The sequence below is a fragment of the Trichosurus vulpecula genome, chromosome 3 (assembly GCF_011100635.1).
Source record: "Trichosurus vulpecula isolate mTriVul1 chromosome 3, mTriVul1.pri, whole genome shotgun sequence".
Lineage (NCBI taxonomy): Eukaryota > Metazoa > Chordata > Mammalia > Diprotodontia > Phalangeridae > Trichosurus > Trichosurus vulpecula.
This window is the reverse complement of record NC_050575.1, coordinates 397,143,754-397,156,513: the sequence shown is the minus strand read 5'-3', so window position 1 is coordinate 397,156,513 and position 12,760 is coordinate 397,143,754. Positions and strand designations below refer to the sequence as shown.

The following is a 12,760-nucleotide window of genomic DNA, read 5'->3' as shown; positions in this document are numbered from 1 at the left end:
AACTGATTAGGAAAGGACAGATTGTCTGGCAGATTTGGCCCTTAGGCATCACCACCTCTTTTAAATGAAGCTTTCTAGAAAATAAAAACTAAAATGCCGCCTTTGTATTCTAGTCAGTTTTATTAGAAATGATTCTGCTGTTTTCCAAAATAAACAAAACTAGCAATGTAAAGTAGTAGTAAGGAGAGTCTGCCACTGTACAACTTTATATAGTTTTTTTTCCTTTTCAGTTGAAGAATTTGCCAGAACTGGTATAGCCTCGAACTTGTAACAGATTTTTTTTTTCCCTCAAGCAAAAGATATTTACAGATGCCTATCTGTCTAGGAGGGTTGTAGCAATGATGAGACTCATAAATCACAAACCATTAAGGCAACAGGAAGCATACATAATGCTCCTGTCTCTAATTTTCAATTCCAGGTCCAAATAATAATGGTTGAGGAAGTTAGTCACCCATCTTCTGATCAATTAAACTAGGAGGTGCGGATAAAGTAGCCAAATCTGAGAATGACAATGATCCCGAGAAAAGGTCTTCAAGAAATCTTCCTAAAACAAGAGCCATTCCCCAATGGAAAAGTGAACAAACAATTCTCAAAAGAATTGCAGGGTATTAACAACCATATGAAAGATGGCTGCAATTCTCTAATATAAGAGAAATATAAATCAAAACAACTTTGAGGTTTCACAACTAGTAAATATAACAGTACATGCAAATAGTCAAAGCTGGGGCAGGGGGAGGGGAGAGGCATAGGAAGACAAGCACACTGATTCACTGTTGGTGGAAAAGTGAACTAGCCCAACCATTCTGGAAAGTATCATGGAGTCATGCTTTAAAAAAAAGTTACTAAAATGTCCATACCCTCTGACCCATATATCTCACTGCTAGGAATATATCCCAGAAAGAATAAAGACCAAAAGGTCCCATATGCACCCCAATATTCATAGTAATAAGAATGTAGATGACCACTTCAGATAAGGAATGACTGTGGTTCATAAAGGTTTGGCATTCAAAGGCCTAAGCCTAAGCCCTTCAAAACCTAAGCCCTCCTACCTTTCCAGTCTTCAGACACCTCACTCCCACACAGTTACTCTTTGATGCAGTAACATTGGCCTCTTGGCTGTTTCACAAACAAGATACTCCACCTCTCAGAACTGGGCATTCTCTCTGGCTGGCTGTCCTCCATGTCTGGAATGCTCTCTCTCAACTCCACCTGGGTATCAACTAAAATCCTGCCTTCTACAGAAAGCCTTCCCTAACCCCTCTTAATTTCAGCGCTTTCCCTAGGTTAGTTACTTCCCATTTATCCTGAATACAGCTTGTTTTGTATGTATTTGTTTTCATGTTTTCTCCCCCAGTAGACTGTAAGCTCCTTGAGGGCAGGGCCTGTCTTCTGCCTCTTTTTTATCTATATCCCCAGCACTTAGCATAGTGCTTGGCACAAAGTAGGCACTTAATAAATGTTTATTGATTATCACTGGGCTGTTTGAAACAATTAACATGAAAAGCTCAAAGAAGCAGAAGATATGAATGGAGGCAAAATGAAATTAATGTTTTAAAAAAGAAAAATGCAAAGTAAGCAGAACCAGGAAAATAATATGCCTGACTATGACAACAACAAAGTCTGAATGCTGTGTAGTCGCAATGTAATGATCAAGCTTGGCCCTGGGGAGTTGAGAACATGCATCTTCCTCCCTTCTTTGTCATGGCAGAGAACCACTGGTATTGAATACTGTATACACTGCCAGACTCCATCAATATGTGGGTTGGTTTTATTGAACTTTTTTCCATCCTATTTAAAAATTCTTTGAAATAAAGGAGGGAAAAGTGTGTGCTATATTTGGAAACGAAGGCAATAAAAACAAAAGCTATGAATAAAAAAAATTCTTAAATCACAGAGTCCCTGAGTCGAACAGGACCTTAAAGATGATGCAGTCCAATCTCTCATCCCAACTAGGATTCTCTTCCACAACATATCTGACAATCTCTGATAGAACACTTCTGGTAATGGGAGGACTCACTAACAAGGCAATCCATTCCATTTGTAGATATCCCTTCAGTTTCAGAAGTTTTTCCTGATATCACACCTAAAGCTGTTTCCTTGTCTTGCCTGGAGCTATACAGATTAAATTTATTCCCCCTTCTAAATGATTAGACTTTAAATTTTTAAGAAACCTCTCATGTAGTTCAACCACAACCCCGTAACAAAGTTTGAGATTTCTCATCATTCTTATCAGCTTTCCCTCTAAAAATGTGATGCCAAAAATGAACACAGGATTCCAGGTGTTGTCTAACCGGGGCATCTTACCCTTTTTCCACTTGGGAACCGTTCAGCACTTCTTAAATTGTGGGTTGCAACCCCCTATGCGCTGGACCAGTACAGAGAAGATATAGTTCTCTTCAGCTAGATACCACTTTGTTGATGCTGACCAAGCCTGCTTAGGTTCGGGTTTTTTGTCATTGCTGGTTTTTTTCCTCCCATAGCTATGTCTCACTGACGAATCAGTGAGCTTCACTTGAATGTGTTAAGTCCAGTCTATCCCCATCCTATACTTTCATAGTGGTGGTTTTTTTTTTAACCTAAGTACTGAACATACTTGTTAAATTTAATTTTGATCAGTTCTACCTGGTCAAGGTCTTTCTGATCCTTGCTTCTGCCATCCAATGATCCCTGCTAACCTGTCATCCACAAATTTGATAAGCAAATCATCTGTTTTCATTTAAGTTACTGACTTTTATGAGAACTGTAACTAGGAAAGAGCCAAGGACACAGCCCTGTGGCCATTTAAGATCCCAAAGTCTAAACTCATATTGCTTTCTCTTGCCTAAATACCTCTAAAAGTCTCCTGAGAATTCATTTCTTTCCCTAATGACGTCTAAGTCCTATCAAGGGGTTTCCTGTGCCCTAGCATCCAAACATCTTCCCCAGTTCTCCTTTCCAAGTCTATCCTGTACTCCAAAAAGGTTTTTTTTCAGGAAGCAATTTCCTCTAAACACTGAATGCCACACCACAGGATCACAAATGTAGAATTGAAAGAGGCCCTAGAGACCATTTATTCCAACTCCCTTAATTACAAGGATGAAGAAACCTAAGTCCCCATGAGGCTAAGTAACTTGTCCAAGGTAATACTGGTTATTAGGTGGCAGAAACAGACACTGATCCTGGACTCTCTGATTCTCATTCCACAAATTTTTGTATGGTGTTACACTCTCCCTCCGCTTGAGAGTTGTACAATGGTTTTCTTTATGTGTAACATTGGTCTATGTTTACCAATTCTGCACTTCATCAAGACTTCCCCACTACTTCCCTCCTGGAGACTGAGGCCTTCACATATGCAAATTCCCAAAGCCCCACCTAGGTAATCTTAAAGGACTCTTTAGCTCAGAAGTGGCATGAATCTATGCCTAAGGATTACTTAAATAACTGGTTCTTGGGCACCATTTTTGTTCACTAACTGGTGACAGACCTAACAGGATACTTTCTCACAGAATAAATGAATCTTAAAATTAAAAACAAAAACCCTAATCCAAACCCAGGACTCATTCACTGCAACTTTCTGAAAGCCACTTGAAAATGCATTTATAAAAGGGCAGGACTGATGTGAAAACACGTAAGAAATATGCGAAAACATTTAATGTGAATCTGGCTACTTATATCAAAACATCAACAAAAGGAGTCTCAATTGTCCCCCCTTCTTTCTGTGTAGGAAAGCACAGAGAAAGAAGATTGTGAAGGGCAGGCTAGTCACTACCAGCTGTTTAATTTGGGGTGAGCCAAACGCTCTCAGCACCTCAACTGCCTCACCATTAAAATGAGGGGCTTGGGCCAAGTGACTCTGCACTTCTAAGAAGTGACTAATGGGATGTAAAGTCTAGTCAATAGAATAAGATGAGGATGGGGAACTTGGGCCTCTAGGCTGCATGTGGCCCTCTGGGTCCTTAATAAAAGGATTTGTTCTGTAAAACTTGGACTCAGCCAAAAGGCCACACCCAAGGACCTAGAAAGGCCACATGCACCCTCCAGGCCCCAGGTTCCCTATCCCTGGGTTTACTATAAAAACCATATTAATTCCTACTAACTGCTAAGGTTACAGAAAGAAAAACTCCCACAAAGCTGTTAAAGGCAAATTTTCTTTTGTCCGGCTATTATGACAACTGCTCTTTAGGTGTAATTATTTCTGGTAGTACTTCATAGCCTCCTGATCTATATGCCAGCAGCCTCACTGCAGGTTGCTTGAATTACATCTTCACTGAAAAGTGGGGGTGAGGCTACTGGGGTTTCTGGTGAGAAGTGAAGGGCTTGAAGATTAGCAGCTTCCACATTAGCAGGTCTGAGGTAGAATGGGCAGGTTTGTTGTGGCAGCACGGATGGAAACACTGGCTCTGAAAGCAGAGGACCAGCACTCAAGACATACCTTGGGCACTTCTAGCTGGCTGACCTGTGGCTAGTCACAACCTCCCTGGGCCCCATTTCCTCACCTGTAAAATGAGGGGGCCAGTCAACAAAAACATAAATAGGGACACTGTTCTTATCCCCTAGATACCTTGTGCTTCCCTGGAGAAGCCTACCCCAACAATCAGCTATGTTGTGAGAGCCAGTGCAAAGCACTTCAGCGTCCTCTGGGAGAAATGACATGACTGAAATCCCTTATGGGAAGCTGGGTCCCAGGCACCACGAAGAAACTGATGAGGGGCTCTTTTCATCCATTCATCTTTATTACTAAGGAAGGAACAGCATCTGTTTTTTGTTGCTTTACAGGGCAGAAACCATGTGGTAACACTGGAGTTGCAGCCTGAGGCCCTGGGCTTAAATCTCAACTGTCCCTACCTTGTTCCACCTGGCAAATCCATTAGCCGAGCCATCTGAGCTCTAACCTCATCTGAAAATCGAAGGAACTGAAACAGACTGCCCCTGCCAGCTCTAAAGTCTAAAGCACCACAAATATTTAAGCACCTACTGTGTGGAGAACACTAGCCAGGCTCTGAGGGACATAAAGTTTAGGTAAAGTACAGTCCTCGCCCTGAAGGACCTTATAGCCTAAGGGAGATAAGACACTAAAAGAGACTGAAATAATGCACAATATTTACAGGATCACGGACCTGGCGATGAAAGCAATAGTGTGCTGGCAAATGTTTAACAACTGGCTGGGCTGAAGGGATGGGGGAAGATTTATGCGGGACACACCCTTGAATTTAATCTGCATCATTACATTTTGTCTATCACTTTTTCAGGTCTAGACAATCAATAAAACAATAAGCCAAGCCCTGATTTGTAGCAATTACCAATTTCCAATGCGTACGTGCTCGCATTGAAAATTTAACAATCGACTCTTAGGAGCCAGTTTAAGCCGGTTCCAGCACATCCTTGGATGAAAGGGACCTCAGAGACCTCCATATTTTACAGATGAAGAATGTGAAGAGGAGGGAGGTTTTCTATAAGCACATTCAAGTTACAAAACCAAGTTCTATGTGAGGTGGAGGCAAGGGGGTTGGAGGGTAGGAGGCAGGTAAGGCGGCCAAAGAAGAGTTTTTGAAGGAGGCAGTATCTGAGATGAACTTAAAGGGATTCCTATATATTCAAGAGAAGAGGCGGTGGGAAGACACTCTAGGCAGAGGTTACCTAATGTGGGTAACATGAACAAAAGCATATGAAAGCCTGTATTTTTGGTCCTAAATTTCATACAGGAGCTCCATATGAATAAATTCCCTCCACCAGTGAAGATCTACACCTCATATCTTTCGAGTTTCCCAGGACTCCAAAAGGCTGCATGACTTAAACAGGCCCACAAATGCAGTATAAATCAGAGTCTGACTGAAGTCAGATTCGTCCTGACTCACCCTTTACTCACATGGCAGCAGGTAGTGCAGTAGATTGAGTGCCAGGCCTGGAATCAGGAAGACCTGAGTTCAAATTCAACCCCAGACACTTATTGTGTGACCGTGGCAAGTCCCTGTCTCAGTTTCCCCATCTTTAAAAGAGACAGTAATAGCAACTACCTAACACAGTTGTTGTAAAGATCATATGAGATTCTATTTGTAAAGCACTTAGCACAGTACCTGGCACACAGTAGGTGCTACATGAACGCTAGCAAAACGGTATTAGTGCTTCTCAGATCACACGTGGCCATTTAAAAAGAGAATTTCACTTCTGGCAATGTCCCTCATGTTTCCCTACAGCTTTGATCTCCCACCTTCACAACTCTAGGCTCTGCTTCCCCCACCCTCAGGCTCTAGAGTACTGAACTAAATGGGTCACTTAACTTGTCTGAGGTTCTCATCAGCAAAATGAAGGCTCAGCCTATACAAGTCCCCTAAAGCTTAAATCCATGATCCCATCAATCAGGTGTAGTTTCAGAAGGCTCAACATGGGGAACAATTTCATCTTGCTCCTTGGAAGGCAAAGACAATTTACTTCCTAATGGCTCCAACTCACACTCCTGCAACTAAAGTGTCCTTCCTTGGCTTCCACCATTCTCAATATACATCTAGGGTTCTGAACCTCGGACCTATGAATATTTTTTAAATATTTTGATGGCTGTATTTCAACATAATTGTTTCTCTCTGTAACCCCATTTTTTTTTTACATTTAAAACATCCTGAAAAGTGGTTGGTAGGCTTCCTCAGACTGCCAAAAGGTCCACAACACAACCCCTCCTCTCCAGTGGGGTACGAGGAATGTAGAACATTGCATGTGCCATCACTCACATGATTTGCCGCTTAGTTTTGCTAAACTGCTTGTTTTCTCTCTCTTTATTTTCTTATTATAATGGATGGCTCACTGAGAAATGATAAAAACAAAAGTTATCGATTTTTTTTTAAATGACAGTCCCTTAAGGGCAGGAACCATCAGTCAGTCAATACACATTTATTAAGGGCCTACTATGTGCTAAGGGTTGGAGATACAAAGAAAGGTAAAAGATGGTCCCTACTCTCAAGGAGTTCACAGTCTGCTAGGGGTGGGAGGGAAACAACTTGCAAATAACTGTGTACAAACAAGCTATATACAAGAAAAATTGGAAACAATCAACAGAGAGACTTAAGGGGGATCCAGAAAGGCTTCTAATAAATGGTGGGATTTTAGCTAGGATGTGAGGCAAAACCAGGAAAGCCAAGACCATTCCAGGCAGAGAGAGCCAGAGACAAGAGGAGTGTCTCTTTCCGCAAACAGCAAGGAGGCCGGTGTCACTCCGTCAAAGAACATGTGGGAGGGGCATAAGGCTTAAGAAGACTGGAAAGGTAGGAGGGGGCTACTGGTCACAAAGGACTCTGAACTCTCCAAACAGAGGCTTTCATACTTGATGCTGGAGGTGTTGGGAAGCCCATGGGGTTCACTGACTAGAGAAGTGACACGGCCTGACCTGCCATTTAGGAAGATCATTCCGATGGCTGAATATCAACTTTGCATTTGTATCCCTAGCACCAATACCGTATCACTACCCTGATCAATAAGTTCCAGAGGTTCCCTATTGCCTCTGTTGTTCAGTTGCATCTGACTGACTCATCCTGAGTCCATTTGGGGTTTTCCTGGCAAAGACACTGGAGTGGTTTACCATTTCTTCCTCTGGTTCATTTTACAGATGAGGAAACTGAGGCAAACATAAGTGACTTGCCTTCAGTCACAAAACTAGTAAGTATCTGAGGCTGGATTTGAACTCAGAAAGAGAAGTCTTCTGGACTCCAGGCCCAGGACTCTATTCACCTTACATCTAAGATCAAGCATAAACCCTTCTGTCAACTTAAACCACACACTACTTGATTCCAACCTACCTATCAAGGCCTATTATACATTTCCTTTACTGCCCGTGTGAGCCTAAACAACTAACTTCACATCTGTCTGCCTCAGTCTCCTCGTCTGTGAAAAGGGCATAACACTTACCTTCCAAGGCTATTCTGAGGGATCAAATGGTAAGTTTGTGAAAGCACTTGGGAAACCTGAAAGCACTGCGCAAACGCTGGTTGTCATTATGTCTACCTTCAGCCTTTTTGCTTAGACAAGGCAGAGTTTCTGTGCCTTTGCAAAAGCTGGCTCCCTCTTTACCATCACCTCAAGACCTTCTGTGCCTGGTATCTCCAGTTGCCAGTGCTTCCTCACCACCATGCCTGAAAAGACCTGATGTTTATTTTGTCTATATTATTTCACCTACACCTGTTGTCTCCCTGCAATAGAACATAAACTTCTTACAGAAAGGGACTGGATTTTTTTTTTGGTGTGGGTTTTTTTTTGGCGGGAGGGGGGAGCTGTTGGCGTATGCATCCCCAGCATCTAGCGTAGGCAGAATGCAGCTTTAAAAAATGCTTGTTGACCAGGTGGTGACCACTGGTTCTGGTGCCAGAGCACTTATATTCAAATCCAAGTTCTGACACCTTTTGCGCCTGGGATACCTCTCTGGGCCTCAGTTTCCTCATTTGTAAGAGAATGGGGTTAGAGCTCTCTTCATCGATGATCCTGTGACCAATCTTCCATCCCGAGAGAGGGCATTGGGCAGAGGCCTGCCAACCCTCTGTTGGGGGACTCCTGTTTCAGGTACAAAAGCCACCTGTCGACTGAATGGGCCCTCCAGAACAAACCCCACCGACGAACTCCGGGCCGGGGGAAGTAGGAGGGGAATGGAGGGGGTCACCCAGCGAGGTGGACGTCCAAAAGGCCGGATTCTGCCTCGGACACTGGCTAGCTGAGCGGCCATGAGCATGGCACTGGCCTCCGTCTACCTCCGCTTCCCCGTCTGTAAAGTGGGGTAATAGCAGCCCTCTCTTCCAGGTGAAGATAAGACGAGACAAGGTGGTTGCACACCGCCATTGGCTGGTCCCAGGCCCTCACTTCGCCCGCGAGGAGGGTCCCCCCCACCAGAGCAGCCCACCCTCGGCTCGGCCGGCCCCGGAGGCCTCTGCCCACCCGGGACGGGCCCTCACGGCCAGTCCCCAAAGGCCTCCGGGTGGGACTCCGCCTCGGGGTGTCCTTCCCTCTCTTCTCCTTCCGGCCGGCAGGCCCTCGCCACTCCCGGCCTCTGCCCCCCAACTCCCGGCCCGTAGCGCCCCACTACTGACAGCGCCTGGGGTGGGGGGCGGGGAGAGGAGAAGGCACGAGGCGCATGCTCAGACGGCTTCCTTCAGCCCACCCCAACCCCGCCGCGCACCTGGGAATCCCTAAACTCCACCACCACATTCTCGCTGCTCCACCGCGCCGCCATCTCCGGCCTGACCGCCGCCGCCACCCCACGGCCGCAGCCACGCTCCTCCCCTCGGCCCCGCGCGCCGGGGTTTCGGCACGCAGGAGGACGCACCCTTCACCTCAGACCACCCCCTCGACGCCCCACCCATCTCGCTGTTCCACCAGCCATTGGTTGTTCCTTCAGCATTGGCTCCGCCCCCACCCCGCGTGGTCTAGCGTGCACGCGCTCTGCCAAACACAACCAGGCCCTCGCCTTAACCTCCCCTCCCCTCCCTGACCCAGCTTGGGCTCTTATCGCTTCCAGGTGACGTGACGTAACACGGAGGCGAAACCTCCTCGGCTCTCTGAAGCTGGAGCCCCGCCCCACCCCGTTTTGCCTCAGGCTCTGTCGGGAATTGTAGTACAGGGCCAACCCGAGCAGAAGCTGCGGGCGGGGCAAAAGGTGGGCAAGGGACCAGCTCAGCTTCCTTCTTGGACATCTCCTAAACCCTGTTCAGGGATAGACAGACGGATGGACAGATGGACGGACAGATGCAAGGACAGACAGATACAAAGACGAACGGATGGATAGGTGGATGATGTATAGGTGGTGTCCGGATGAATGGAGAAATAAAAGATATTAAATAGACAGAAATATGAGTGGATAGATAGGCACAGGGATGAATGGATGGACAGACAAAATCAGTCTCATCCTCTGGGGCTAAATATGTCCCCCCTCCAACCATTCCCACTCATGTAGATTTCTCCCTCTATGGAGAAGACATCCATTCCCCCGGCATTCTTCTTAACTACACCCTCAAAGTCCTAAAAATCTGCCATGCAGTATCCAGAAAACATCGTCAAAACATGATGAGAAGCTCATGTTTTCAATCTCTCCCTCTCCTCCCTTCCTTCTGTCCCTCTCGCCAATATGAGTCTGTTTAGGATTTTTAGAAATAAAGAACTTGCTATGATTGCTTCTCATGATTTGTGAGAGGGAACACATTTCAAACTGGTTCTCTTTGATTTGGATCCTTTACAAAGGGAAGGGACGGGGGATAAGCATTCCTATAGTGCCTACTATGTCCCAAGAATTGTGCTAAGCATGTTTACAAATATTTTACACATTATCCTATTTGATCCTACAACCACTACTATCAAAATAAGAGATTCGTGCTTCAGACAAAATCATGTTTCTTGAGAGAAAACTGAGCTCGAAGTAGGGCCTAAGAGCCGGAGTTCTTTGCTCAGAGCTAAGCCCAAGCTGGCCTCCTATGATGAGGCTTCTTCAACTTTCCCACAGCCTCTTGGAATTCTGGGATTTGAACACAACCTCACACCAATTCTTCACCTAAATCCTGGTTTAGGAACTACTAAGGGACCCCAGCAAAATTGCCGATACAGCTGCAAAGTCCTCCTCACCAAGCCAGTCAAATATTTGCCAAAATGTCACCAGCTAGCCAGGGGGCCATCTCCAGTCATCCTGATCTATATCTTGCCACTGGACCCAGATGGCTCCAAAGGGGAAACTGAGGTTGGTGACTTTGCACAGTCCTCCCTCACTTAAATGCAATCCACTTACAAGTCATACATGTCATCACCTTCCTAATGCCATCATTCTCTTCCAGAACCACCGCCAGCTAGCCAAGTTAAGGGGGTGCTGTGTGGCATAATGGAAAGAGCCTTTACCATTAGCTAGCTCTGTAGCCTGAAGGATGCCCCTTCACTTCTCTGACACTCAATTTCCCCATCTATACAAGGAGAAGGCTTTTCTCTCCAAGGTTTTTTTCCTGCTCTATAAATCTTGAGTCTCTTTGGATAGCCCTGGTAGAAAGCGGACTTTCTTCTCTAACTTAAAAACATAATCAAGAGACCTATTATTTCTATCTCTGCTTTACACATACTTAATGGTTAATTATCCTTTGTTCCTCATTTCTATTTAACTTCTGTTTTAGTGAAGCAAAAAAATAGAAAGTCAGAAAGATTCATCCCACAGGAAAAAGGGGGAGGGGGAAGGAAGAGGAACCACTTAACCACTGAGATTGATTTCTTTTACATTAGGATTAAAATTTAGAATTCACTGGGACACTAGAGATCATCTAGTCTAATCCCCTCATTTTACAGATAAGGAAACAGAGATCTAGCATGATGAAAGGAATTGCCCAATGCCACACAGGTAATGAGTGTTGAAACCGGGTTCCTTGAATCCAGAACTCTAGTTCTCTCTACCTACAGTGCTGCCTCTTTTTAGGATCATGTGTATTTGTCCCACTAGACTGTGGGTTCCATGAAGGTTATTTCACTTTTGTTTCTCTCCCAGAACCTAGCCCAACGCTTTGCTCATTACAGGGACTTAGTAAATGTTTGCTGTATTTGCAGGTTGTAGAAGGTATAACTCCCAAAGGCCTCTCCAAAGGCCTCTCTGGTTTACCAGGATAAGGAGGATCCAGGTGTCCAGTTCGATGAAATAGTATATAAACTCTGATGCTGTCTTTTTCAAATGTTCTGAGTCAGACTCCCAGGCTGTTTCTTATTTAAGCCTTTCTCCTTGGATATTTAAAACAGAGCCTGACCTACTACAATGTTATTGAGAATTCACATTTGTAAATGGGTTCTAAAATCAATTTTTATCACTTATCCTCCCCCCCACCAACACACACACATACACACACACACACACACACACACACACACTCCTGGGAGCTGGGTCAGCAGTTTATCAACCCCATTTCACAGCCTCAGTGTATACAGAGAGGCAGTTTACTCAAGGTCAACAAGAAACTTCAGAGGAAGAGGAAATTCCCCCAAATCCAGCTGCTACTTCTGTTTTCTTTTGCTTTGCACATAGATCATCCACCATGTTCTCTGGTTCCCCTATTCTTTTCCCTCAAGATCTGTTTGGTCCCCAAAGGAAAACAAACCAAACCATAATGGAAGATGGATGTAAAATACAAACAAATATACAACAAAGACAATGAAATAAGTCGAATATGGTAGGTTCATAAGGCCTTTGAGTTTCTTTAGATTTCAGTAGATGGGGGCAGCTAGGTGGCACAGTGAGTAGAGCACCGGCCCTGGAGTCAGAAGGACCTGCGTTCAAATGTGGCCTCATACACTTGACACGTACTAGCTGTGTGACCTTGGGCAAGTCACTTAACCCCAATTGCCTTGCCAAAAAAAAAAACAAACAAAAAAAGATTTCAGTAGATGCCATATTATTATGCTAAAAATATCCCTCTCTGGATACTAATTTAGGAATAGCTAGGGTTGTTGATGGGAGAAATTCACAGACATAACCTTTATCCTGGTTATTCCTTGGCCTTTTTCCTGGTTTGGATTGTAACATTTTCCTTGGGGGATTGGAGTGGGGAAAGGGGTGCTAAGGATGGAAGGGAGTGGGGATGTAGCCTGTGGTGATTCAGAATAAAGCTTTGGCTTGGCTTAACTGAATATGGCATGGCATTCTCTTTCCCAATTTCTCCCCAGAGTAACCACTTTAGAGGAAAAACCCAAGGACTGGTTCTCCTTTTTTAGTTTCTTTTTTCAAATGATCATTCATCTTGTTGTCCCACCTACTACTAGCTTAGTTACAGAATTGAATTAAAAGAGATTGGAG

At 44.5% G+C, this 12,760-nt stretch overlaps 1 protein-coding gene across 4 annotated transcripts in view; it reads right to left on the bottom strand.

Moving 5' to 3' along the window:
• Window positions 1-9,308, bottom strand: part of WDR59 (WD repeat domain 59) — a 68,588-nt gene extending 59,280 nt beyond the window's left edge. The window contains exon 1 of one of the 4 annotated variants that reach the window (XM_036750960.1): window positions 9,131-9,308. In XM_036750960.1, coding sequence (XP_036606855.1) covers window positions 9,131-9,159 — 29 coding nt within the window. In that variant the 5' untranslated portion in view covers window positions 9,160-9,308. The remainder of the gene's footprint in view (window positions 1-9,130) is intronic. The other 3 variants (XM_036750957.1, XM_036750958.1, XM_036750959.1) reach the window with 3 other exon arrangements.
• Between the last annotated feature and the right edge of the window lie 3,452 nt (window positions 9,309-12,760).